This window comes from Neofelis nebulosa, chromosome 6, assembly GCF_028018385.1.
Source record: "Neofelis nebulosa isolate mNeoNeb1 chromosome 6, mNeoNeb1.pri, whole genome shotgun sequence".
Lineage (NCBI taxonomy): Eukaryota > Metazoa > Chordata > Mammalia > Carnivora > Felidae > Neofelis > Neofelis nebulosa.
The window spans coordinates 47,897,678-47,921,471 of record NC_080787.1 but is presented as its reverse complement, the minus strand read 5'-3'; the positions used below and the strand labels follow the sequence as shown (position 1 = coordinate 47,921,471).

General features: G+C 39.4%; 1 protein-coding gene across 2 annotated transcripts in view; it reads left to right on the top strand.

Annotated features, from left to right (window-relative positions):
* The window catches only part of LOC131514303 (24-hydroxycholesterol 7-alpha-hydroxylase), a 94,568-nt gene that overhangs the window by 10,813 nt on the left and 59,961 nt on the right, over window positions 1-23,794 (top strand). For both annotated transcript variants that reach the window (XM_058734148.1, XM_058734147.1), the window contains exons 2-7: window positions 4,184-4,319; window positions 6,760-6,934; window positions 8,239-8,388; window positions 9,299-9,392; window positions 17,726-17,833; window positions 23,052-23,142. In XM_058734148.1, the coding sequence (XP_058590131.1) occupies window positions 4,184-4,319; window positions 6,760-6,934; window positions 8,239-8,388; window positions 9,299-9,392; window positions 17,726-17,833; window positions 23,052-23,142 (754 nt within the window). The remainder of the gene's footprint in view (window positions 1-4,183; window positions 4,320-6,759; window positions 6,935-8,238; window positions 8,389-9,298; window positions 9,393-17,725; window positions 17,834-23,051; window positions 23,143-23,794) is intronic.

Below are 23,794 nucleotides of genomic sequence, written 5' to 3'. Positions count from 1 at the left end.
GAAAAACAAAAGAACTAGAATAGCTAAAATAATCTTAAAAAGAAGAATAAAATGGGAAGAGTCATTCTTCTCGATTTCAAGACTCATTAAATAGCTACATTAATCAAGATTATGTGGGTGGAATGATAGATACAGAGATTGATGAAACAAAATAGCTCAGATGCGCTAAATGTTCAATTTAATTGCAAATGCAATTTAATGAAATAAAGATAGCCTTTTCAGCAAATAGCAGTGAAGCAATTAGACACCATTAAGCCAAAAACAAAACAAAATGAACCTTGACCTAAGTCTTCCATCTATATAAAAATTAACTCAAACTAGATCGTAGACTTCTATGTGAAACATAACACTATATGACTTTTAGAAAAGAATGAGAATGTCTGGGGCCAAAAAAACTAGTTCTTAGACTTGACACCAAGAGCACAATGTATAAAAACAAAAACTGATAAATTGGACCTCATCCAAATTAAAAGCTTTTGTTTGTGAAAGACCCTGTTAGGAGACTGAAAAGACAGGCTGTAGACTGAGAGAAAATATTTGTAAACCACATATCCAACAAGGGACTGCTATCTAGAATATATAAAGAACTCTCGACACTGAGCATTGAAAAAACCCCAAGTCAACTAAAGAAATGGCAAATGACATAGGAACAGGTTATTGAAGGGGATATGCAGATGGTAAATAAACACATGAAAAAACATTCAACATCATTAGACAATAAGGATATGCAAATGAAAACCACAATGAGGACTGCCTGGGTGGCTCAGTTGGTTGAGTGTCTGACTTGGGCTCGGGTCGTAATCCCATGGTTCGGGAGTTTGAGCCCCGCATCAGGCTCTACGCTGATAGCTCAGAGCCTGCGGCCTGCTTCAGATTTGTCTTCCTCTCTCTCTGCCCTTCCCCCGCTCGTGTGTGCGGTATCTCTCTCTCAAAAATAAATAAATAAACAAATAAACATTAAAGCCACAATGAGCTATCACTACACACCTATAAGAATGGCTAAATAAAAAATAGTGACAACCTCAGATCTAGTAAGGATACAGAGAAACTCATATATTGAAACTCATACAGATCACTCATATCTTGCTGGTGGAAATGTCAAATGGTACAACTACTCTGGAAAGCACTCTGGCAGTTCTTTCAACAATGAAGCATGCAGGTGCCATATGACCCAGCCATTTCACTTCCGGGCCCTTATCCTAGAGAAATGAAAACTTACGTTCGCACAAAAATCTGTGCATTAATGTTTATGGCAACTGTATTTGTGATAGTCCCAAACTGAAAAGAACACAAATGCCCTTCAACATGTTTAAAAAAACACTGTAGTACATCCATACCATGGAGTACTACTCAGAAATGTAAAGGAATGAATTATTTTATTTAAATATTTATATTTATTTTTGAGAAAGAGAGAGTGAGGGAGGGGCGGAGAAAGTGGAGGACAGAGGTTCCCAAGTGGGCTCTGTGCTGACAGCAGAGAGCCTGATGCAGAACTCAAACTCATGAACCGTGAGATCATGACCTGAGTGGAAGTTGGACACTTAACTAACTGAGCCACCCAGGTGCCCCAAGGAAGGAAAGAATTATCGGTACCTACTGCAACCTGGGTGGATCTCAAATGAATTCTGCCAAGTAAAAAAAAAAAAAAGCCAATCTGAGAAATTTCTATACTATCTGATTCTCTTTGTATAACATTCTGGAAATTCAGTATTATAGAAATGAAGACCAGGTTAGCAATTGCCAAGGGTTAAGGAAGAGGTGGGGGTGAGAGGGAAATGGAAGCGACTATAAAAGGACAGCATGAGGCATCTTTGTGATGATGGAAACGCTCTGTACCTTGACTTCATCAATACCAGCGGCCACAATACCAATGTGACACCATACTGTAGTTTTGCAAGATGTTAACACTAGGCACAACAGAGTAATGGCTACGTGGGGTTGCTCTGTATTATTTCTTATAACTGTGCACTAGTCCGTAATTATCTCAAAATAAAAATTTTAATGAAACAACACACAAGGACCATGTCTATGACATACTGTATGTGCTTGCCTTTGCTTCATAACACTCAGACATCATGCACAGAAGAACAAAAGCAAATTAAATAAGACCCAAAAAACGGATTTATAACATCGCACTTGATCATTTGCACGATACAGTTTTGCGATAAGTTACCTTAAATACCATGCATCAGCAGTTACCTCAGTTATTCAATGTGTTTGAACTCATCTGCTCTGCACTGTGGCCTGGGTACCTATATGTGTTACAGAGGCCACTTTCCTAATTGGAATTCTCATTTGAACAAAACTTTAACCAACAATGGAAATCCTTCATCTGCTTCTAAATATCGACTAACAAATAACTATAGATAAGGAATACTGGAAAGTAATGCAGATGTCCAGATCACCAGTGTAAGAAAATGAGACTTCGCTGTTAGGTGGCTTAACGGTTACAAGCCCGCAGTTGCCTGATGGGGCCCAACAGTGTGTCAGAGGAATGATCTCGTGCCATTTCAGGGTGGTCCTAGAAATGGTTGTAATATCGAAGTAGTGACAAGCATAATATTTCGAAATACTTACAGTGACAATGATGGGATATGAAAGTATGGGTAATTGTTCTAAGAATGTATATGTTGCATGTGATATTGTAAAGTCAGAGCCGCCATAGGAGGAAATGAGAAGCAGGGATTGGAAGGAAGAAGTGTATTATACTCACAGGTCCGAGAGTGTGGCCACTGGGTACCATGCAGGGCCACAGGGAAGAAAGAGTCAGGAGGCAGACATTAACAGCAAGAGAAAAGCCTGTGCCTGAGCCTTTGTTGGGGCTTCCTCAAGAAAGGCAAGCAGGGCAGGGAAAACAATTTAGGACTGGCTAGTTTGAATAATTCTTGCGGGCGTTGGGCCATACTGGTGGGGTCTAGTTGCCTGGTACCTGGCCTTTGGATGATTTCTGGCAGGGGAAATACTGACTTGGTGTGTGAGGGTTAGATAAGGAAGTAGATGGTGATATAAACTCAAGGTTGGTTATTTTGCATGTGAAAGGTATGCTCCTGGATGGCTGAGCCCTTTGCTCCCTCAAAGAATTGGCTAGCCCCAGGAGGACAATCTCTACCCAGTAGTGAAACTCCAATGCCAGAGCATCAAGAATAAGAAATATATATAATATAATGGCCCTGTGATGAATGGATGCCAAAGAGACACAGAATATAAGAGAATATAGTTGGAACAATGGTTTCTTTCGATGATAGAGTCACAGATAAGATTGGGGTTTGTTGCCTGCATTCATCATCGAAAAAAATACTGAATTACAATTTGAAGTCAATGAAAATAATGATATATTTTTCTCCCAATAAAGTCACAGACTTCCCGAAATCAAACTCTGGGCTAGTGTTTGTAGGCTGCTGGTGATCTGATGGAGGGCAGGAGTGATGATGTGGGATGACAGGGTGCATAAACATGGAGTTAAGAGAAGGTAAGAGTGTGGAATCCATGATGCAAGTGAGCAAGTGCAGACATTCCACAGGAGCAGGACGTCCCCTCTGTCCTAACCCAAAGGGAAGCATGGAGAATGGATACAAATGTGTATCTTTGCAAGATCTGGTGGTGACAATTTGAGAGTGCCCTTACTTGATTGCCTCCGTTTTCCTCGTGAGCTACGAAGCCAGAACTATCTCTGTGTGGCATGGGTAGGGCAGGTGTCCAAGGGAAATAGTAATTTTGGAAAGTGAGACAGTGAACACATTAGAGGACTTTTCAGAATTGCAGGACATTGTTGCGTGCCCACAGATTTAAGGTAAAATCAGTCAGCTGTTTTGTATGTTTTTCTTGAACAAAATTGAGCAGTAGATTGCTCGTAAGCCTACTGCTATCTGGAAAACAAGGTTCAAACATCACTGTTGACATGACTTCTAATAATTATTTCTAATTATTATTTCTTACTACAAGAAAGGAAGCTTCAAACAAATAACATGATCAAAAGGAAGGTTAAGTATCAGGACAGAAGAAATCATGATTTATATAATTTATATTTGGCTGAATCTGCCAAAATGTATAATGTTACTATATATAAGCATAATAATTTGTGTCTTGTCTATAACTTCAGCACTGGGGTTCTTGTGTAACCCGTGGCCCATAACTTTTTATTAGAAATGCTTCCTAATATCTGTATTTATGTGTTTTCTTCCAGTATGGACCAGTATTTACAGTCTTTGTTATGGGCACCCGAATGACCTTTGTTACTGAAGAAGAGGGAATTAATGTGTTTCTAAAATCCAAAGAAGTAAATTTTGAACTAGCAGTGCAAAAGCCCGTCTATCGTACAGGTAAAGAATATTTTCAGATAGTTTGTTTGAATACAGCATTGGTCCAAGAGCAGCTTTGGTAACAACCCCTCACTCCTCTACCGAGAATGATGACAGCCCTTATTTTATGCTCTAAAGTGGGAACATAAGATAGAAAGAACATCTGATGATTTTGGTAGTTGACAAACGAATTCTTGGCAGCCTCATTTCAGTCTTAACTAGACGTGTGTAAGAGACGAGGTTACCTCGCTGCTGTTTATTTGGAAAATATTCGGAATCTGTATCCTGTTACAGCTCCCACGATGTTCGCTGGGACATGAACATCTGCTGCCGTGTATACAGTGTTCTTCAGGCTATAGCTCTTGGCTTGATCACATGTTGCTACTCTGCTCACTGAAAGTAGAATTCCACTGCTTAGTAAGCCCTTTACTATGGCATTGCCTGGCACATTCCATAGGGCTATTAAGGTAAGTGGGGCTTGGCGTCATGTAATCGGCGGCCTTTTGTTCTCCATCCTCAGAGACTGCTGGATTGTACTTGTCAGCATGCTTCTGGTGTGACCGTCCACTTTATTTCTTCCCAGGCTGCAAACGTGTGGTGCTGAAGCCATTTGTCCTCCCAAGAATGCAGAGCGATTGCATTTTTGTGCCTGATTCTTCTTTCCCTTGGTTTCTTTTTCTTTTCTTTTCTGTTTTGTTTTTTGTTTTTGCTTCTTTCTTAGTTTTTCTCTTCATGTAGCCTCTCATGCATTTCTTACCATTAAAACAGAACAGTTTTAAAAGCTGTGAGTGACCGATAGCATGATGATCATTTCTTTTTGCTTGCATGAAAATCACAACATGTTGGCCAAATTCTTTGATGATTTAGTGCTTCTTAATATTTAAACTGTGGAAGTCCAGAGGCACCTGGGTGGCTCATTTGGTTAAGCGTCCGACTTCGGCTCAGGTCATGATCTCACGGTTCGCGGTTCAGGCCCCGCGTAGGACTCCACACTGTGCAGAGCCTGCTTGGGATTCTCTCTCTCTCCCTCTCCCTCCGAGCCCCTCCCCCACTCATGTTGTCTCATCTCTCTCTCTCTCTCTCAGAATAAATAAACTTTAAAAAGTTAAATAAATAAACTATGGAATTCCAGATCAAAGAATAGAAATATTCTGAAGGCTCTTGATCTGTATCTTCATATATCCCTCCAGAAAAATGTGCCAACCTCTCCTGTGTTAGGGCTGCATAGAAGTGGCCAAGTTTTTTCACCTCTGCCTCCATTGGGGACTTTCATGTTTAAATATTTCTATTTAATAGACAAAATATGTCAATATAAGTACTCTTGAGCCAGCTTCCTTTGCCTCTCGTACATTCCCCTACTACAGAGATGTATGCTCAGGAGAGCTAAACATTATTTTTAATGAACTTGTATAAAATGTAACCTACCCATAATAGGCTGATGAAATATAAAACCAAACATTATTTTTTTGCAAAAGTTACTTTGCAGACAATAAAAGAGGATTAAAGAAAAATATGTAAGACTAGTGAGTTTAAAAATTCATACTCTTACTGGCCAAACTCAAGCCGGAGTGTGTATGTATCATGGAAGGATCATGAACAAACACTAATGCAAAGGAACAAGAGCTACTCATGGGATTAGGAAAGGCCTCCTGGTGGAAGTGATATTCAGTAAAACACTTGAAGGAGAAAAAGAAGTTGGCAGGATAAATGCGTGGCTTATAGTTGCGGGTGTGTGGGAATGGGGTGAGGCTGGTCAAGTAAAGAGTTTTGAGCAGATAGTACATCTCATAAAAATGATGGGAAATATAAATATTAGAATACACTGTACCTGGAATACAAATCTCAGGAGGGGGGACAGGAAGGGGCTGGAAATGTCACGGGAAAACTAGAAAGGTAGTAGAATGCCTTGTAAACTTTGTTAAGGATAGGAAGCCAACGAAAGCCTAACATGGAAATAAGCGGTGCCTGGGTGGCTCAGCCGGTTAAGGGTCCGACTTCGGCTCAGGTCGTGATCTCACCTCAGTTTCTGAGTTGGAGCCCTGCGTTGGGCTCTGTGCTGACAGCTTGGAGCCTAGAGCCTGCTTCAGATTCTGTGTCTCCCTCTCTCTCTGCACCTCCCCCACTCATGCTCTGTCTCTCTCTCTCTCTCTCTCTCAAAAATAAACATCAAAACTTTTTTTTAAATAAATAAAGATAAAAATAAAATCACTACATGTATGTTTCCCAGAGGTCCTCCGAATCACCCACTTGTAGATCACCCCTTAGAGTGAATCTCCCTACAGACTTTTACTGACTCACAGGATAGGTCGAATCTTCATCTGCTCTTATTTGCGGGAGGCGATTTTATGTAAGGGGAGGACTTTGGATCTAGTCCCTCCTGACCAAGTAATAGTAGATGTACGTTGACTATTTGCTTCAAGGAGTCATTGCTTCTTTTGAAAATAGTTTTCTCTGTTTATAGCATCGATTCCAAAAGATACTTTTTTTACACTGCATGAAAAACTTTATGTCACGATCAAAGGGAAAATAGGGACTGTGAACCTATATCAACTCACTGGACAACTGACTGAGGAACTACATGAGCAACTGGAGAAATTAGGCACTCATGGGACAATGGAGCTGAACAACTTCGTAAGGTAAATTGTTGCATTAATGTGGTTTAATCTTGTAGGGTTCTTGCATGTGGGTCTTTTTTTGGGGGGGGAGGATAAAAAATTCTGCAGCCAGTGCATTGAACGTAAAAAATTATCTGGTGGATTAATGAAGTCTAGGTAATTATGAGATTATATTAATCTTTTCAATTCTAATTAACAGGTAGTTTTTAGTTAGCACACCAATTTTAAGGTGAGCAAATAAGCCCATACAATCATTTAAAAACATTTATAGTAATTTCTCTTTAGTGATGCCATGCCACATAGAACACATCTACCTAGAGGGGATGCTGATAGGTGAGACAGGGAAGGGCAGTGGAGGAAGCCAAATGGCCTCAGCTGTGTTCTGAAGCTTTCTGGCAAAGGTCAGGGCTGGGCATAGGGAGCCATGAGAAAAATTCCCAGCATGCATAAGGAGATTTGGTAAATTGAAGTTACCGCGTTGGCCATTTTTCCATCTCATTGGGATGCCGAGGGCAGGATTCAATAGTTCAGATTCATAATAAAAGAACAGCGTTTAATATTTTGTTAGAGGTTCAACAAGAGAGAGAGAGGAAAACAAACCAAAAACAAAATAAGCAGCCATCCAAACTTGTAGCATGCCCAGTACCTACAACAAAACAAAGCAAATTCTTGGATGTCTTTGAAACTTTGGGGGAAGCAGATCCTGAAAAACTAGTGAAGAAGGGATGGTAAATAAAAATGAAACAGTACTTGGTGTCACTAGTCTAAGTCGTATTAATAATCTTTGATTTTTTTTCACTTAAGTATGCCACAGTAATCATTTTATTTACTTATGGCAAAACTTAATGATGATAGGTACTATATTTCAGTACGCAGTGGTTCAGCTCTGTGGGATCCTGTGAGAGCTTAGGAAATTTGGTAACTAGTGTTGCCCTGAGTCTTTGGTTATTTTTTGCTGCTCTCTAAAATCATGGGCTGTATCTTAGTTATTGGTATTACTTGCTAGGTAAGCGCTTGTTGAAATTATTGAGTCAATTTATTTCTGGCGTATCATCTCACATTTATCAAGATCTAACAATGCTTGCTTAAAAAGCATTTTGAAATCTTCAGAGAAATAAACCAAAATTTCAGTTACCCCTAAGTTATCTTGACCACAGTGAGCAAATATTAAAACCTCTTAAGAGTAACACTTTCCCAAAAGAATCTGTGGCACATTATTATCTACCCCTAATATATATCTATTAAAGTAACTCCCTTTTTTTGTATCCTGTACCTTTCTTCTTTGGTCATTGGGTCTGACTTTTTATGTGTTTTTATCTTTGTAGGCATCTGCTTTATCCGGTTTCAGTGAATATACTCTTTCAAAAAGGTTTGTTCCCCACAAATGAGAGAAAAATCAGGGAGTTCCATCAGCATTTTCAAGCTTACGACGAAGGTTTCGAGTACGGGTCCCAGATGCCAGAGTGTCTCCTAAGGTAGAGAGATTTTTCCCTATAATTAATTAACCAACCAAGCTCCTCCCAGAAATACATACCTGTCTCATTTTCCTCTTCTGAGTAGGGAGAGCAGCATCCAAGTGGAAGACACAAAAGCTACTTCTCATGATCAGTTTTTGTTTGTGGTTTGTGTTTAAATTGTTGGAGGAACTGAAGAAGAGAGAGATGCATTCTTTCCTCTTTTTTTTTTTTTTAATTTTGAGCTAAAATGAGATGGGAGAGAGGGAAAGCGAGAGAGAGTGTCAGAATGAAACGAAGAATTTCTCTCATTTACTGCTTATTATTATCACAGTCGTGGCTGTAGTTTGGAACCATGCTAAATCACCAAGTATCACCGATCATAGATGTTGTTGTGTTTAGTCTCTCTGAGGCAAAAGGAGACATGGTCAACTGTATTTCTCACGGTTGGCTCCCATGGTTTGAATGCAAAATAACACATGAATTCTTAAATGCCTTAGCAGCTGGTCTGCAGTAGTGGCTGGTCAGATAATATTAAAAAGATCATAGCCGGTTTGTTTCACCCGGCTTAAGCCAGTCCTCGGTCCCTGTGCAAGTTTTTCATCCTCCAGCAACTGACAACAGCCCGAGTAAAAGTAGGGAAAGCAGGTCATACTCTTTTTTTTTTTTTTTTGTATTCGATGCCAATCCTGTAAGAATGCAAACATTTATTCGCAAAAGAAAAAAAATCACTAAAAATGTGGCTGCCTTGCCCCCTCGATTTTTCTTGTGGACTAGTAAGTATGAAGGAAGACCTCGCATGAAATTCTGGCAAAACTGAAGAAGAAATTTTGGAGAAATAATTCCGTAGATATTCCCCCTTTTGCGCCGTGACCGGTTATTCCTGAAGTGCTTTCCCGTGAACTTACGCACCTGCTTTTTCCTCACCCAGTCACTGGTCGAAATCCAAAAAGTGGCTCTTAGCACTCTTTGAGAAAAACATTCCCGATATAAAAACATACAGATCTGCGAAAGATAATTCCGTGGTAAGTATCCCTTAGTTGTTTTTTTTTTTTTTTTCTAAAATATGTGGGATGAAAGCAGTCATCAGCTATGGTTTTTAAAAGATGTTTTGCTAAAAACTCCTAAGATTGTTCAGGTGACATGTTTGTGTCAAGTACCGTGTTGGATGTTTATGTACATTAATCTGTGGCTACATCCTCACAACAATGAGGTAGGTATTATTGGTCTTCTACATAAAGAAAAAAACTGAGGCTACGGCAGCAACATATAACAAGATGCTCAAGGTTTTACTGATTTAGGTATCCTACAGTTGTGTCAGCCGGGGTAGGTAGGAATGATGGTGCGTTAGGCAAGGAGAACAAAGCTCCATAGACTTTGTTTTTCATGCCACTACCACTAATTTTTTCTCTCTTCAAATGCAAGGATGTGGTAAGAGATAATTTGAAAAGCAATGCCCTGGGAGCCACTGTCCTAAGCGTCCTAGATCTGTGGTTCTTCGGGTATGGTCCCTAGACCAATGGTACCAACATCACCTTGGGAGAACTCGATCGGAAACTCTGGGGTGGAGCCCCCCAGTCTGTGCTTTGATGGGCCTTCCAGGTGGTTCTTACACTTGCGTAATGAAAGGAAGAAAGGTTCTCAGCCCTGCCTGCTCATCAGAATCTCTGGGAACCTTTGAAAACTATCTGATTCTCCAGACTTCCCCTACCCTCCACTGCCCAGAGACTGGGATTCACTGAGTCTGAGCTCGGGCTCAACTTCGGTCTCCAGTCACATGACCTTGGGCGTGGCACCTCGCCTCTTGGCCTCAGTTTTTTCACCTGCCTCATAGAATGTGGGGCTTAAATGAGTTAATATTTGTGAAGCAATTAGAGAGTAGTGAGGACCACATCAGAGTTTACACCATGTGATTATCATTAAAAATCGGATCTTTTTTTTTAAATATGAAATTTATTGTCAAATTGGTTTCCATACAACACCCAGTGCTCATTCCAAAATGTGCCCTCCTCAATACCCATCACCCACCCACCCATATATATAGATATATATATTAGGGGTAGATAATGCCCATCACCCACCCACCCATATATATAGATATATATATTAGGGGTAGATAATAATGTGCCACAGATTCCCTCCCACCCCCCATCAACCCTCAGTTTGTTCTCAGTTTTTATGATTCTCTTATGCTTTGGCTCTCTCCCTCTTTAACCTCTTAAAAATCAGATCTTTTAGTATTTACAGATGATACCAAACATCTCTGTTTGCTTGATTTTATGTTATGATAGCAAGTGTTATCACAAGCAACTCTGCTTAACGCTGGAGAGGAAGGTCGCTTTAGAAAAATAGGGATGTGTAAATGCTTAGGTATCTCCCTCCTAAATAAAGAGAACAGAAAGCTACTCTGGAATGCCCTTTATTGATAAATGATGTTGCAGCTAAGGATTCTATTTTATAAACAGACCCAGACAAATACATTTTTGTTTGCATAATTTTCCAGGATTGAGGGGAAAAGCCCCATGTGTGTAAAAGATTCATCCAGATAGATCTGCAATTTGTGGGTCTGGAAACAGGGTTTTTAATGCCACAGCTAAACTCTCCACTGACAATACTTCTAGACTAACATTTCTCATTCCTATTCTGAAGAAAGGAGGCATTTTTTTTTTAACTTTTATTCATTTTTGAGACAGAGAGAGACAGAGCATGAATGGGGAAAGGTCAGAGAGAGAGGGAGACACAGAATCGGAAGCAGACTCCAGGCTCTGAGCCATCGGCCCAGAGCCCGACGCGGGGCTTGAACTCACGGACTGCGAGATCATGACCTGAGCTGAAGTCGGACGCCCAACGGACTGAGCCACCCAGGCGCCCCGAAAGGAGGCATTTTTAATCATAGGTGCTCCAACTTGCTGTTTGAATAGAGACACATTTTGAACTTTGCTGAAGATAGTCCAACATTTAAGACTTTAGGACAGAGGCACCTGGGTGGCGCAGTCGGTTAAGTGTCTGACTTCGGCTCAGGTCATGATCCCATGGTTCTGGGGTTCAAGCCCCACATCAGTCTCTGTGCTGACAGATCAGAGCCTGGAGCCTGCTTCGGATTCTGTGTCTCCCTCTCTCTCTGCCCCTTCCCTGCTCGCGCTTTCTCTCTTTCTCTAAAATAAATTAATAAACACTTAAAAAGTTTTTTTTAAAAGACTGGGAGAGAACTCAGTTTGAACATTCATGAGAAGTTTTCATTTTTTTGTGTATCATTTCTGTTTCTTCCAACAGTGTTCACACTGAGCTTGTGTTTTGTACCCAATTTTTTTTTAATGTGGGCTAAGAAGAAAATAAAAGATTCTGTTGTCTTCTACTGTATAAGTAGATTTCAATGGCCTAGTTAAGCAGAAGACTGGAAGAAGTTTTTGTTTTTTTAAAATATTACACACACATTTCATCACATTATAAACATCAAACGTGGTGATTTCTCTCTTGTTATTCTAGATGTATATTAAACTAGTATTTTCATTTAAAATTAAGACTGCACCTACAGAATAGCATATCCAGAGAATGAAATCCATCTATAGGATTTTTCATGAGGTACAAACTTTGTGTTGCAACAATTTACGTTGTATGATAAAACCTAGGATTTTCAATTTTGCTAATCCATTGTCACAAAAACAGTAACAATGAGACATCGGTAGCATTTCTGTGGTGCTTACTCTGTGCTAGGTGTAGTGTTATACATTCCACAAGTTCATGACTCATTTTTCACAACCACTGTAATACCTAGAAAACTGGGGATTATTAAAACCAGAAAGCTGAGGATTAGGGTGGTTAATCACTTTTGAAACATTACATGCCTTTGTAAGTAACAGCAATAGTCTCCCATCATGTATTTTCTTTGATAGTGATTTAACAGTTATTTCTCGTATCATAAGACCCGAAGCAAAACTACTAATGGTAAAATTCAGTTCTCTTAATCCCTAATCCATGAGAGTTGTGGGTTGTATCTCTCATGGGACAGTATAGCATAGTAGCTAAGAGTGTGGGCTCCAGAGCCAGGACCTGGCTCAAAGGGTACGAATCCCAGCTCAATCATCGACACGCTGCCTGTCCCTGGCCAAGTTCCCTAACTTAATTGTGCTTCAGTTTCCTCAAATGGAAAACGGTGAAGATAATGGTATCTACTTCTTGGAATCGCGGTGGGGATTGGATGGTTAAATACTTGTAAAGCCCGTAAAACAGAACTCGCCTTAGCAGGCAATGACTAGGCATTAGCTACCATCATTTCTGTAACCTAAACCTGAGTTACTTAAGGCTCCAAGTGCATGAGTAGCTCAATGAAAATGGTACAGTGTCTGAATTTCTTCCCCCTGATGGGAAATGGCCACTGATAAAGGGGTGTTCAGGAAACCTCCCAGTGAAGAAAACATGCTCAGGGAATTTGTGTGGTGACCCGAGAGCAACTGTAGGTGGTCTTGGATGGGGCTCTGAGCTTAGTTGGCACCATTCCAGTCAAATATCAGTTCTCTTCATGTTGCGGTATTTATAATATATACTGGCTTGACGATACTTTCTTCGTGGTGTATACGCTGAGGATCTTCGTGGAAAATGGGGAAAGGATTTTTTCTTGAATTCTTGAGAGATCTGTGTTTCTGTGTTGCTGGCATATTCCTAAAAGCAGAGGTTTATTATTTTTTTATTTTATTTTTTATTTTTTAAAATTTATGTCCAAATTAGTTAGCATCTAGTGCAACAGTGATTTCAGGAGCAGATTCCTTAGTGCCCTGACCCATTTAGCCCATCCCCCCTCCCACAGCCCCTCCCGTAACCCTCAGTTTGTTCTCCATATTTATGAGTCTCTTCTGTTTTGTCCCCCTCCCTGTTTTTACATTATTTTTTGTTTCCCTTCCCTTATGTTCCTCTGTTTTGTCTCTTAAAGTCCTCATATGAGTGAAGTCATATGATTTTTGTCTCTCTCTGACTGACAAATTTCACTTAGCATCACACCCTCCAGTTCCATCCATGTAGCTGCAAATGGCAAGATTTCATTCTTTTTGATTGCCGAGTAATACTCCGTTGTATATATATACCATATCTTTATCCATTCATCCACCGATGGACATTTGGACTTTTTCCATACTTTGGCTATTGTTCATAGTGCTGCTATAAACATGGGGGTGCATGTGTCCCTTCAAAACAGCACACCTGTATCCCATGGTTAAATGCCTAGTAGTGTGGTTGCTGGGTCATAGGGTAGTTCTATTTTTAGTTTTTTAAGGAACCTCTGTACTGTTTTCCAGAGTGGCTGTACCAGCTTGCATTCCCACCAACAAAAAGCAGAGGTTTATTTTTAAAAAATTGTCAAAATGCTATTATGTACTAAGTTTTGCTTTAGGCACTTTATAGGTAGTAACTGATTTAATTCTCACAACAAGCCTATGAGGTAGATACCATGTTATGGCCATTTTATTGATGAGCTTAAAGCAACTTGTCCAAGGTTACCCAGGTCTTGAGTAACTAAACCAGGTTCTGGTTACACATAAGGATCTTGGAAGTTGCAACTCCATCCTAACAACAAGTAGCAGGTGGAATGGACCAATGTTGGAATTATCAGATTGGGACTTTGAAACAACTGGGGTCTATGCATAAAATAGACTGAATGCCAGAACAGATGGACAATGTAGGCAGAGAGATGGAAATCCTTAGAATGAACCAAAATTAAATGCTAGGTATAATAAACACTATAGCAGAAATGAAGAATGCCTTTGATGGACTTATTTGTAGGCTGGCGGAGCTGAGAAAAGAATCTCTGAGCTAGAGGATGTATCAGTTGAATCCCCAAAAACTGAAAATCAAAGGGAACAAACACTAAAAAAAAAATACAGCAGAACATCCAAAGACTGTGGAAATGTGGGACAACTACAAAAGACATAGTATACATATAATGGGAGTACCAAAAGGAGAAAAAAAAGGGAGAAAGGAACAGAAGACATATTTGACAATGATAATGACAGAATTTTCCCCCATTTAATGTCAGACACCAAATCATAGATCCAGGAAGCTCAGAGAACATCAATCATGTAAACACCCAAAACTACACCTCAGCATATTACTTTTAAATTACAGAAAACCAAAGATAAAAAATCCCGAAAGAAGCCAGAAGGAAAAACTCCATATCTACAGGGGAACAAAGATGAGAATTACATCTGACCTCTCCTTAGAAACCATGCAAGCAAAAAAAGAGTAGAGCGAAGTATTAAAAGAGTCGAGTGAGAAAAAAAGCACCCCCAGTCTGGAATTCTATACCCTGTGAAATTATCCTTTAAAAGTGAAGGAGAAATAAAGACCTTCTCAGACAAACAAAAGTTGAGGGAATTTGTTGCCAATACACCTTCTTTATAAGAAATATTAATAAAGCAGTTCTTTACAGAGAAGAAAAATAATATAGGTCAGAAACTCAGATCCATATAAAGAAGGGAAGAGCATCAAAGAAATAAACAAAGTTGAAATAAAAATGTATTTTCCTTATTCTTAACTGATCTAACAGATATAATTTGCTCAAATTATAATAGCAACAATGTATTTGATTATATATATATATATGCACACTTATGTGTGCTTGTATATAAATGAAATGATTATATATGGTTATTTGGTTGTCTCTCTATATTCTTTATCATATCTTTCTATAATAAACTGGTAATCCAGTAAATAAAATGTTTCTCTGAGTTCTGTGAGCCCCTTTAGCAAATTAATTGAACCTCAGGAAAGCGTTGTGGGAACCTCTGATTTTTATAAGTACAGATAACAACCTGGAGTTGCAGCTGGCATCTGAAGCCCAAGGAGGAGGTTTTTGGAACCTCCAGTCTGTAGCCTGTTGGTCCAAAGTCCAGGTAACAACCTGGGCTGTGACTGGCATCTGAAGGTCAGGTGCAAGGGTGGGGAAAGGGTATAATCTTGTAGGACTAACAAGTCCAGGACTAACAAGTCCTGACCGACTAACACTTAACCTGTATAATCTCATGCTATTTCTGGGTAGATAGTGTCAGAATTGAATTGAATTATAGGGCACCCAGATACTGTCCTGAGTATCATTTATTGTTGTTTGGAACTTCCCTCCCCCCACTCCCCATACACATACATATTAGACATTGGTACCAGAACCCCATAGCAAAGATGTCCTCTTTACCACTCCTTTTCAACATGATGCTGGAAGTGCTTGCTAATACAATAAGTCAAGAAAAGGAAAGTCAAGAAAAGGAAATTAAAGTTACATTTATCAGGACAGAAGACATAAAACTATCTTTTTTCTTAGATGCCATGATCATATGTATTGAAAATCCAAAAGAATCAACAAACTACTAGAACTAATAAGCAATTATAGCAAAGTTGCAGGAGACAAGTTAATATACAAAAGTTAATTGCTTTCCCATATACCAACAGTGAACGAGTGGAGTATAAGATTAGAAACACAATACCATTTACATTACTATCCCCCCAAATGAAATATTTAGGTATAAACTTAACAAATGATGTATAAGATCTGCATGAGGAAAGCTACAAAACTCTGATGAACAAAACCAAAGAACCAAGTAAATAGAGATTTTGTGTTCATGGATAGGAAGATTCGATATTGTCAAGATGTCAGTTCTTCCCAACTTAACCTATACGTTCAATGTTGTCTCAGTAAAAATTCCAGCAAGTTATTTTATGGATATCAGCAAACTGATTCCAAAGTTTATGTGGAGCGTCAAAAGACCCAGAATCACCAGCACAATATTCAAGGAGAATGACAAAATTCTTCAAAAGAGCAATGCTCCCCAACTGCAAGATTTATTGTAATGCTACAGTCGTCAGGGCAGTGTGGTATTGGTGAAAGAACAGACCAATAGATTGATGGAACAGAATAGAGAACCCAGAAATAGACCCTTTTAAATATAATCAGCTGACCTTTGACAAAGAAGCAAAGGCAATATAAAGAAGCAAAGATAGACTCTTCAACAGATGGTGCTAAAACAGTTGGGACACCCACATGCAAAAAAAAAAAAATCTAGACACAGATCTTATATAGTTCACAAAAATGTACTCAAATGAGTCACGGACCTAAGTGTAAAATGCAAGAGTATGAAACTACTGGAAGATAACATGGGAGGAAACCTGCTTGACCTTGGGGTATGGTGATGCCTATTTAGGTATCACACCAAAAAATACAACCCATGAGAGAAGATGAAAACGTATGAAAAGATGGTCCACATCATATGTCATCAGTGAAATGTAAAGGAAAACAACACTGAACTACCACGACACTCATTCTGTCCAGAATCTGGAACACTGACAGCACCACCGGTGTTGCTGGTGAGGATGCGAAGCAACAAGAACTCTCATTCATTGTTGAGGGGGAAAAATGGTACAGACACTTGGGAAAACACTTTGGTGGTTTCTTATAGAAAACAGCAACAACAACAACATACTCTTACCATAAAATGTAGCAATTAGCCTGCTTGATATTTGCCCAAATGATTTAAAAACTTATGTTCACACAAAAAGCCTGCACATGGATGTTTACAATAGCTTTATTCATAACTGCTAGAACTTGAAGGCACCAAGATGCCCGTTACTACGTAAATGGATACACTGTGGTACATCTAGGGACTGGAATATTATTCAGCACTCAAAAGGAATGAACTATCCAGCCATGAAAAGACATGGACAAACCATACATTCATAGCACTAAGTGAAAGAAGCCCATCTAAGAAGGCTACGTAATGTATAGTTTCAACTGTGTGACACTCTGGAAAAGGCAAGATGTGGAGAAAGGAAAAAGACCAGTGGTTGTTGGAGAGGAAGGAGAGGTAAATTGGCAGAACACAGAGGATTTTTAGGGTAGTGAAAATAATTTGTGTGACATTGTAATGATGTCTGCATATCATCATGCATTTGTCCAAACCAATAGAGTTTATAATGCCAAAAGTGAACCCTAAGGTAAACTACGGACTTTAGGTGATTATGATGTGTCCGTGTCCTTGGTCCATGGTAAAAAAAAAAAAAATACCATTTTGGTGAATGATATTAATAGTAGGGAAGGCTGTACATGAGTGGGAGTGAGGGTCAGGTGGGAAGTCTTTGTACCTTCCTCTCAATCTTACTGTAAACCTAAAACTGCTCTAAAAAAACTGAAGTCTTTAAAAAAAAAACAAAAAAAAAAAAAACCTAAGCCAGAATTTGAACCAATGCATAAAGCAGCAGAGCCCCTACTTCTAATTACTATCCTGCTGGTAAGAATATATATCCCTTAGCATGCCTCTTTGTTTATTAACAGCATTCTTTGTCATGTAGCTGTGGTTTGACAATATGTATTTCTTTTAAACAGACGTTAATGCAGACTTTGCTGGATATCATAGAGATGGAAAGAAATGAAGAAAAGAGCCCCAATTATGGGCTTTTAATACTTTGGGCTTCTCTGTCCAATGCTGTCCCTGTAAGTATATTAGTAAAGTAAGGGTTACAGTTCTGTCTACTGCAATTTCAATTTTTTTCCTTCGTTTTTCTTTCTGTTCTTTCTATTATGGGAAAGAAAAAAAGACAGCAGTGGATCTGGTTGTGAGCTAGGAAAACAAAACTCACATGGCTAGTAAAATCTGACAAAACCACAGAGGAGGCAAAGCAGAGATCTCAAGTGAATTCTGCCCTCTGCAAGGCAGCTCGTCCCAGGCTAAGGGAAAAACTTGCACTTTGGGGTCAATTGTGACAACACTGCTTATGGAGCACTTTCTTTGTCAGGCAACATGCTTAGTATTAGCGCTTGAAATGAGTAGGGTCTTGACTCTAACATTTTACTGGGGAGAGAGTAGGCAAATGGATAATTTGAGATGGAATTGGTCTGGAATCAAGATATCCCCCTCCAGAGCTGTGGAATCTCAAAGAGGTAACTTCAACCCTCAGCCTCCATTTCCTTTTGGGTAATGAAGGGATAATACAGCTCCTGATATGGTCCTAGGACTCGGGTACTTAATGAGTGGTGACTCATTTCTCTACAGGGTTGTTGCAAGGATTCAGTGAGATAAACCCCGCTGGTACCTGGTGAATATCAGTTTGTGTTAGGTGGCATCTATGTCCTGTAAGCTTCCCCATGAATGGAACTGGTGACCTTGGAACTCACAATACTTCTGAAGAGAGCAGAGAATTTTTTTATGTTTACTTATTCTGAGAGAGAGAGAGAGAGAGAGAAAGAGAAAACAAGCACAGAAGCCAGGGAAGGGCAGAGAGAGAGAGAGAGAGAGAGAGAGAGAGAGAGAGAGAGAGAATCCCAAGCAGGCTCTGCTCTGTCAGCACAGAGCCCAAAGGTCATGACCTGAGCCAAATCCAAGAGTTGGACACTTAACCGACTGAGCCAGCCAGGTGCGCCAAGAACAGAGACTTTTTAACTGTTTCTTTTTTATTTATTTTTTTAGTATTTATTTATTTTTGAGCGAAAGAGGGACAGAACGCAAACAGGGGAGGGGCAGAGAGCAAGGAAGACAGAGATTCTAAAACAGGCTCCAGGCTCTGAGCTGTCAGCACAGAGCCCAACATGGGGCTCGAACTCATGAACCGTGAGATCGTGACCTGAGCTGAATCAGATAGTTAACCTACTGAGCCACCCAGGCGCCCCTTTAACTGTTTCTTTTAAAGTTGTTATAAACTAGATCAAAGCCATGTGCTGTGTGCTGCTTCGTGTTTGATCCGCACCAGCTACCTGTGTCAGAAGATTCCACATTAGCTTAAGCCGCGCTTACATTATTTGAGAAATTAAAGAGTAACCTTTTTGATGGATCTGTCTTCTACTAAATGGGACTATTCAGCCCATCTCTAATGATACATGTAGCCATTTTTCTTTTTCCTTCTAGCAAATAGAAAGAAGGTATTTTAAGTATTATTTATTTCTCCCTCTTCTTAACGAAGGCTTTCTAAGTACTGATAGTCTAGTTTCTTTTAACCTGTTGGAACACAGACTGGGTAAGAAGCGGAAATAGAAACGCTGGCCTCTCTGCTCACATGTGTGTCAGTCTTACGTATTTCATCTGGAATGGGCAAATAAGAATCGTCTACTCCTTTCCTCTTCTTTATGTACCTCTGACATTATTCCCTGATTTCTCCTTAGACAGCTTTCTTGGATACCGAGTAAGCTACAGCAAAATTAAAAGGCAGACATCAGAACAGCTCCCAAAGCAGCAACAGAACAGCCACTCCTGTCACAGGATTAATTTTCAACATCTCATTAGAGAGGTCCCCCAGAAAAAAGGGACACAAAGCTCCAATTGATCTGACTCAGGGGAAGTCAGTTCTTTGGAACGTGTTCCTGGCATTCATCTGAGAGGACTTAAATCATTAATTTCAGAAAGAAAGTGTCTGATGATTAGTGAAAGATCCATCTTGCTGGCGCTTGTTGGCACCTCCAAGAGGCAGCTGGTGTGTGGACAGACACCCTAGAAAGGCTTCAGAGAGTCAGGCCCACTGCCAAATCCCAGTTCTGGGTGACAGTGAACCGATTGTTTAACCTCTCTGAGCCTCAGTATTCTCATCTATAGGATAGGATGAATGTGATCTACCTCATACGATAGTCGTGACGGTTGTATTTTTAAGAAATGGGAAGTGGCTAACAGTCCCTGGCACAAAGAAGGTGCTCAATGAGTGTTAGCTTTCTTCTTTTATAAAAAGTAAGGCCATCCTTCCAGTCAATCATTACTTTCAATGGCCCATTAATTATAAGCTGGCTTGGTTCTCAAACCTGGACCAAATGCCCCAGGGTGGGAGTGGCCATGTCGCCTGGCTTCTGTGATGTCCCATAAGTCCCTAGACAACCACTGCAGGCCCTGCTGGAGGGACAGGAGGTGGGGCCTGTCCTTTCTTCTCTTCTCTCCCACTCTGTGCTCTGCCTCCAGGCCCATGGAACTCAGACCTATCTGAAGGATAGGCTTGGGACAGGTCACTAGAAGGCTCCATTATGGTCAAGGTGACCTTTGGTGGACTGGCCCAAAATATTAACCATAATTTGTGAAATTATTCCTATGGGGAAACCACTTCCCAATTCCAAGAAATTCCTTTCAAATGAACTTTTTAAGAACATTTTTCCAAAACTAATCTCACAGCTGACATTTTGTCTTTGATATCGACCGCTTCTCTGAAGCTCTTTCTAAATCTTTTTGGTAGTGACCACTACCCCCCACTCCACCCCATCTCACTTTCAACTCGCACAGCATGGGTTGTTGGCAATATACCTGGCTCCTTTTTCACCTGATTGTATTTCATATCCCCAGCTAGACGTGTAAAGTTCTTTGGGCAGGAATGATGTCTTGTACATATTTGTGTTTACCATGATTGTAGAAGACTGTCTGACATGGAGACTCCCTCAATATTTATTAATCTGTTTTTGAATGGGGGAATAAATGCTGCTGAAGAACATACCCAATTCATCTTCTCTCTAACAGAGCTGGGCAGGGCTTTCCTCTTCGTCCATTGTCATCTGTGTTCTTACCTCTCCAGAAACATTATAGTGGCTGCTTGTGAAGTTCAGTGAGCCAGGGCACCCTTTTTCTTTTTGCGCAGCCCTCACCGTGGACTTGACCCCTTTGACAGAACTCTAATTGTCATTTTTGGGAGCAATTTTTAACTGAGAGTGCCAAGGTCTTGTGGTCACTTAGTCTTGTTTGTTGATTCAGTAATATATGTAAATTTCTTAGTTTCTTATTACTGTCTTTTTTTTTTTTTTTGAGAAAGAGAGAGAGGGGAAGGGTCAGAGAGAGAATCTTAAGTAGGCTTCATCCCATGACCATGAGATCATGACCTGAGCTGAATCAAGAATTGGATGCTCAACTGACTGAGCCACCCAGGCGCCCCTACTCTTTGCTGTCTTTTATGTGTCTTTTTCTTTTCTTTTTGAAAAAGTAATTGAGCTTTTTTTTTTTAAACCAAATTCAAGTGATAAATAACATCATTGTACAGCCATTTATAATTTAGCTGATTTTCTTGTGTTTGTTATAAAAATAAATATTACCCAATTTTTGTGAATGTCTAAAACTCTAGGCACTATTTAGTGTAACTCTGAACCCCTCTTTTGTATAACTGAAAGTCTATGTGCTATCACTAAGCTGTTTTTTCCCCTAATATTAACTCTGACCTTTTATTCATTTATTGAATATTTATTTTTGAGAGAGAGAGAGAGAGTGTGTGCGAGTGTGTGCGCACAAGCAGGGGAGGGGCAGAGAGAGAGGGGGACAGAGGATCCAAAGTGGGTTCCATGCTGACAGCAGAGCGCCCAATGCGGGGCTTGAACTCATGAACCATGAGATCACGACCTGGGCCAAAGTCAGATGGTTAACTGACTTATCCGCCACCCAGGCGCCCCATGAACTCTGACCCTTTAATAAATAAGATGAACTGAGGGTGGAGTGGTTATTAATTAAATCCAATAATTTGGCCCTTCCATCCATAGATAATAATAGAAGGAGCCCAAATGGGGAGACAGGAGAAGAGAGCTTTCTGGTCATGTTTCTTCTAGTGTGAATCGGCTTGGATGATCTCTAGGATAAGTCTTTTGTAATGTGGATAATGCCACAGAAAGAGGCTCTCCAGATGGTGGCGGCCTTTGTTCTCCCACTCACTTTGTTTATGTACACAGTAGCATATTTACCCTCCCACAGACAGAGTTCCTGCCCCAGAGGGGAACACCATTGAGTAGTATCGAATTTGGCTTATTTGAGCGCTTCCTTCCGATAATTGCTCTTCCTTCTTTGACCACAGAGGGGAGTATTGGGATTATTTAAAGGTACTTAAAGTTACCTCACAAAAAAAGACAAAAAAACTTAAGTGTTTTAAATATTAAGTATTTTCTGAGTCTTTCAGGACTGATTTTCCTAGATGAAAGTTCTGTCACAATACATATTTACAGAAAGGATGAAAGGGAAAACCAAGCTTCTTTTAACGATTTTATGCAAGGTGACTGTATAACCTAAAAATAGAAGCAAAAACATCTACCCAAGTTAGTGGAAAGTTAATTTTTGAAATGTATGGCGGTATAATTTTACCTTGTAATACCACAGTGAGGAAAGACATGAAATGATTTTCTTTGGCCTAGAGAGAGAATTTGCAAGCATGCTATGTTTGGTAACCTTCAGGTGTGAAAGAACCGTAGTTTCGATACTGAGTAACTCTCATCCTTTAGTTTATTGTATTTTAGGTATACTTTCCTAGGCTTATTGAAAATTACCATGTTTTATTTGCAGAATATATGATTTGCTCATTCATTTCTATTTCAAGGAAATTAAACTTTAGAAAATGTTTTTGTCTGGATTAACATTCTTAAGTGTCATAATTTGTTGCTTCTGGATATTTATTGTATGCCTCTGTAATATTTTCTAATGTGAATTACTAAAAAAAAATCCTGCCTCATGTTTTAGTAGAGATAGTTTAGTCTGTATAAACAATATAAACTGCAGTGACAGAATGAAATTATAGATTTGGCTCTCAGAGATGGGTAACATCTCTGTTGTCCATAAAGTCTGTTTTCAAAAATGCTCTTCGGTGTGCTTTTAAGTTTAATTTAAACATTTTCCTGGCTTCTTTTCATGTTTACAGCTAATATTAAGTATGCTTTCACTCACTTTCAAAGAAGGTTGTATTGTCTGATACATGGATTTGTTGTTGTTTTTATTTTTAAGGTTGCATTTTGGACACTTGGATTTGTCCTCTCTCATCCCAGTGTCCACAAGACCATTGTGGAAGGCATATCTTCTGTGTTTGGCACAGCAGGTACTAAACCTGAATTGAATTACACAGTTGAAGAGATATCTAATAAATATGCGCTTGTCACATGTTACGGGCAAACCTAAGTGCCCAGAATTTTATGGAAGTTGAACATAATCCAAAATTGAACACCGGATATAAACTAATCAGGTAGATTCCTAGAATTTAATTACTGTCCAGGATTTTGGAGGTCATCTAGTGCAACCCCCTTACTTTCCAAATCATGAAATAAGTGCTAGAAAGATTGTGATTTGCTTAATTTTCCTACTTAAATGCAAGTATATATATACTTGCATATATATATATATATGTATATATATTTATACTATGCATATATATACATTTATACTATACATATGTATACTTGAATGCAAACATATATAGGCTTTTTCTTCAAATATGTGTATATCTTTATATTGTTTTCAAATATGCTACTCACTAACATGCCTTTAAGTTTAACTTAAACATTTTCCTAGTTTCTTTTTTTTAATTTTTTTTATGAATATAATTTATTGTCAAATTGGCTTACATACAACACCCAGGGCTCATCCCAACAGGTGCCCTCCTCAATGCCCATCACCCATTTGCCTAGTTTCTTTTAATGTTAAGGGCTAATACTAAGTCCACTTTCATTCACTTTCAAAGAAGGTTGTATTGT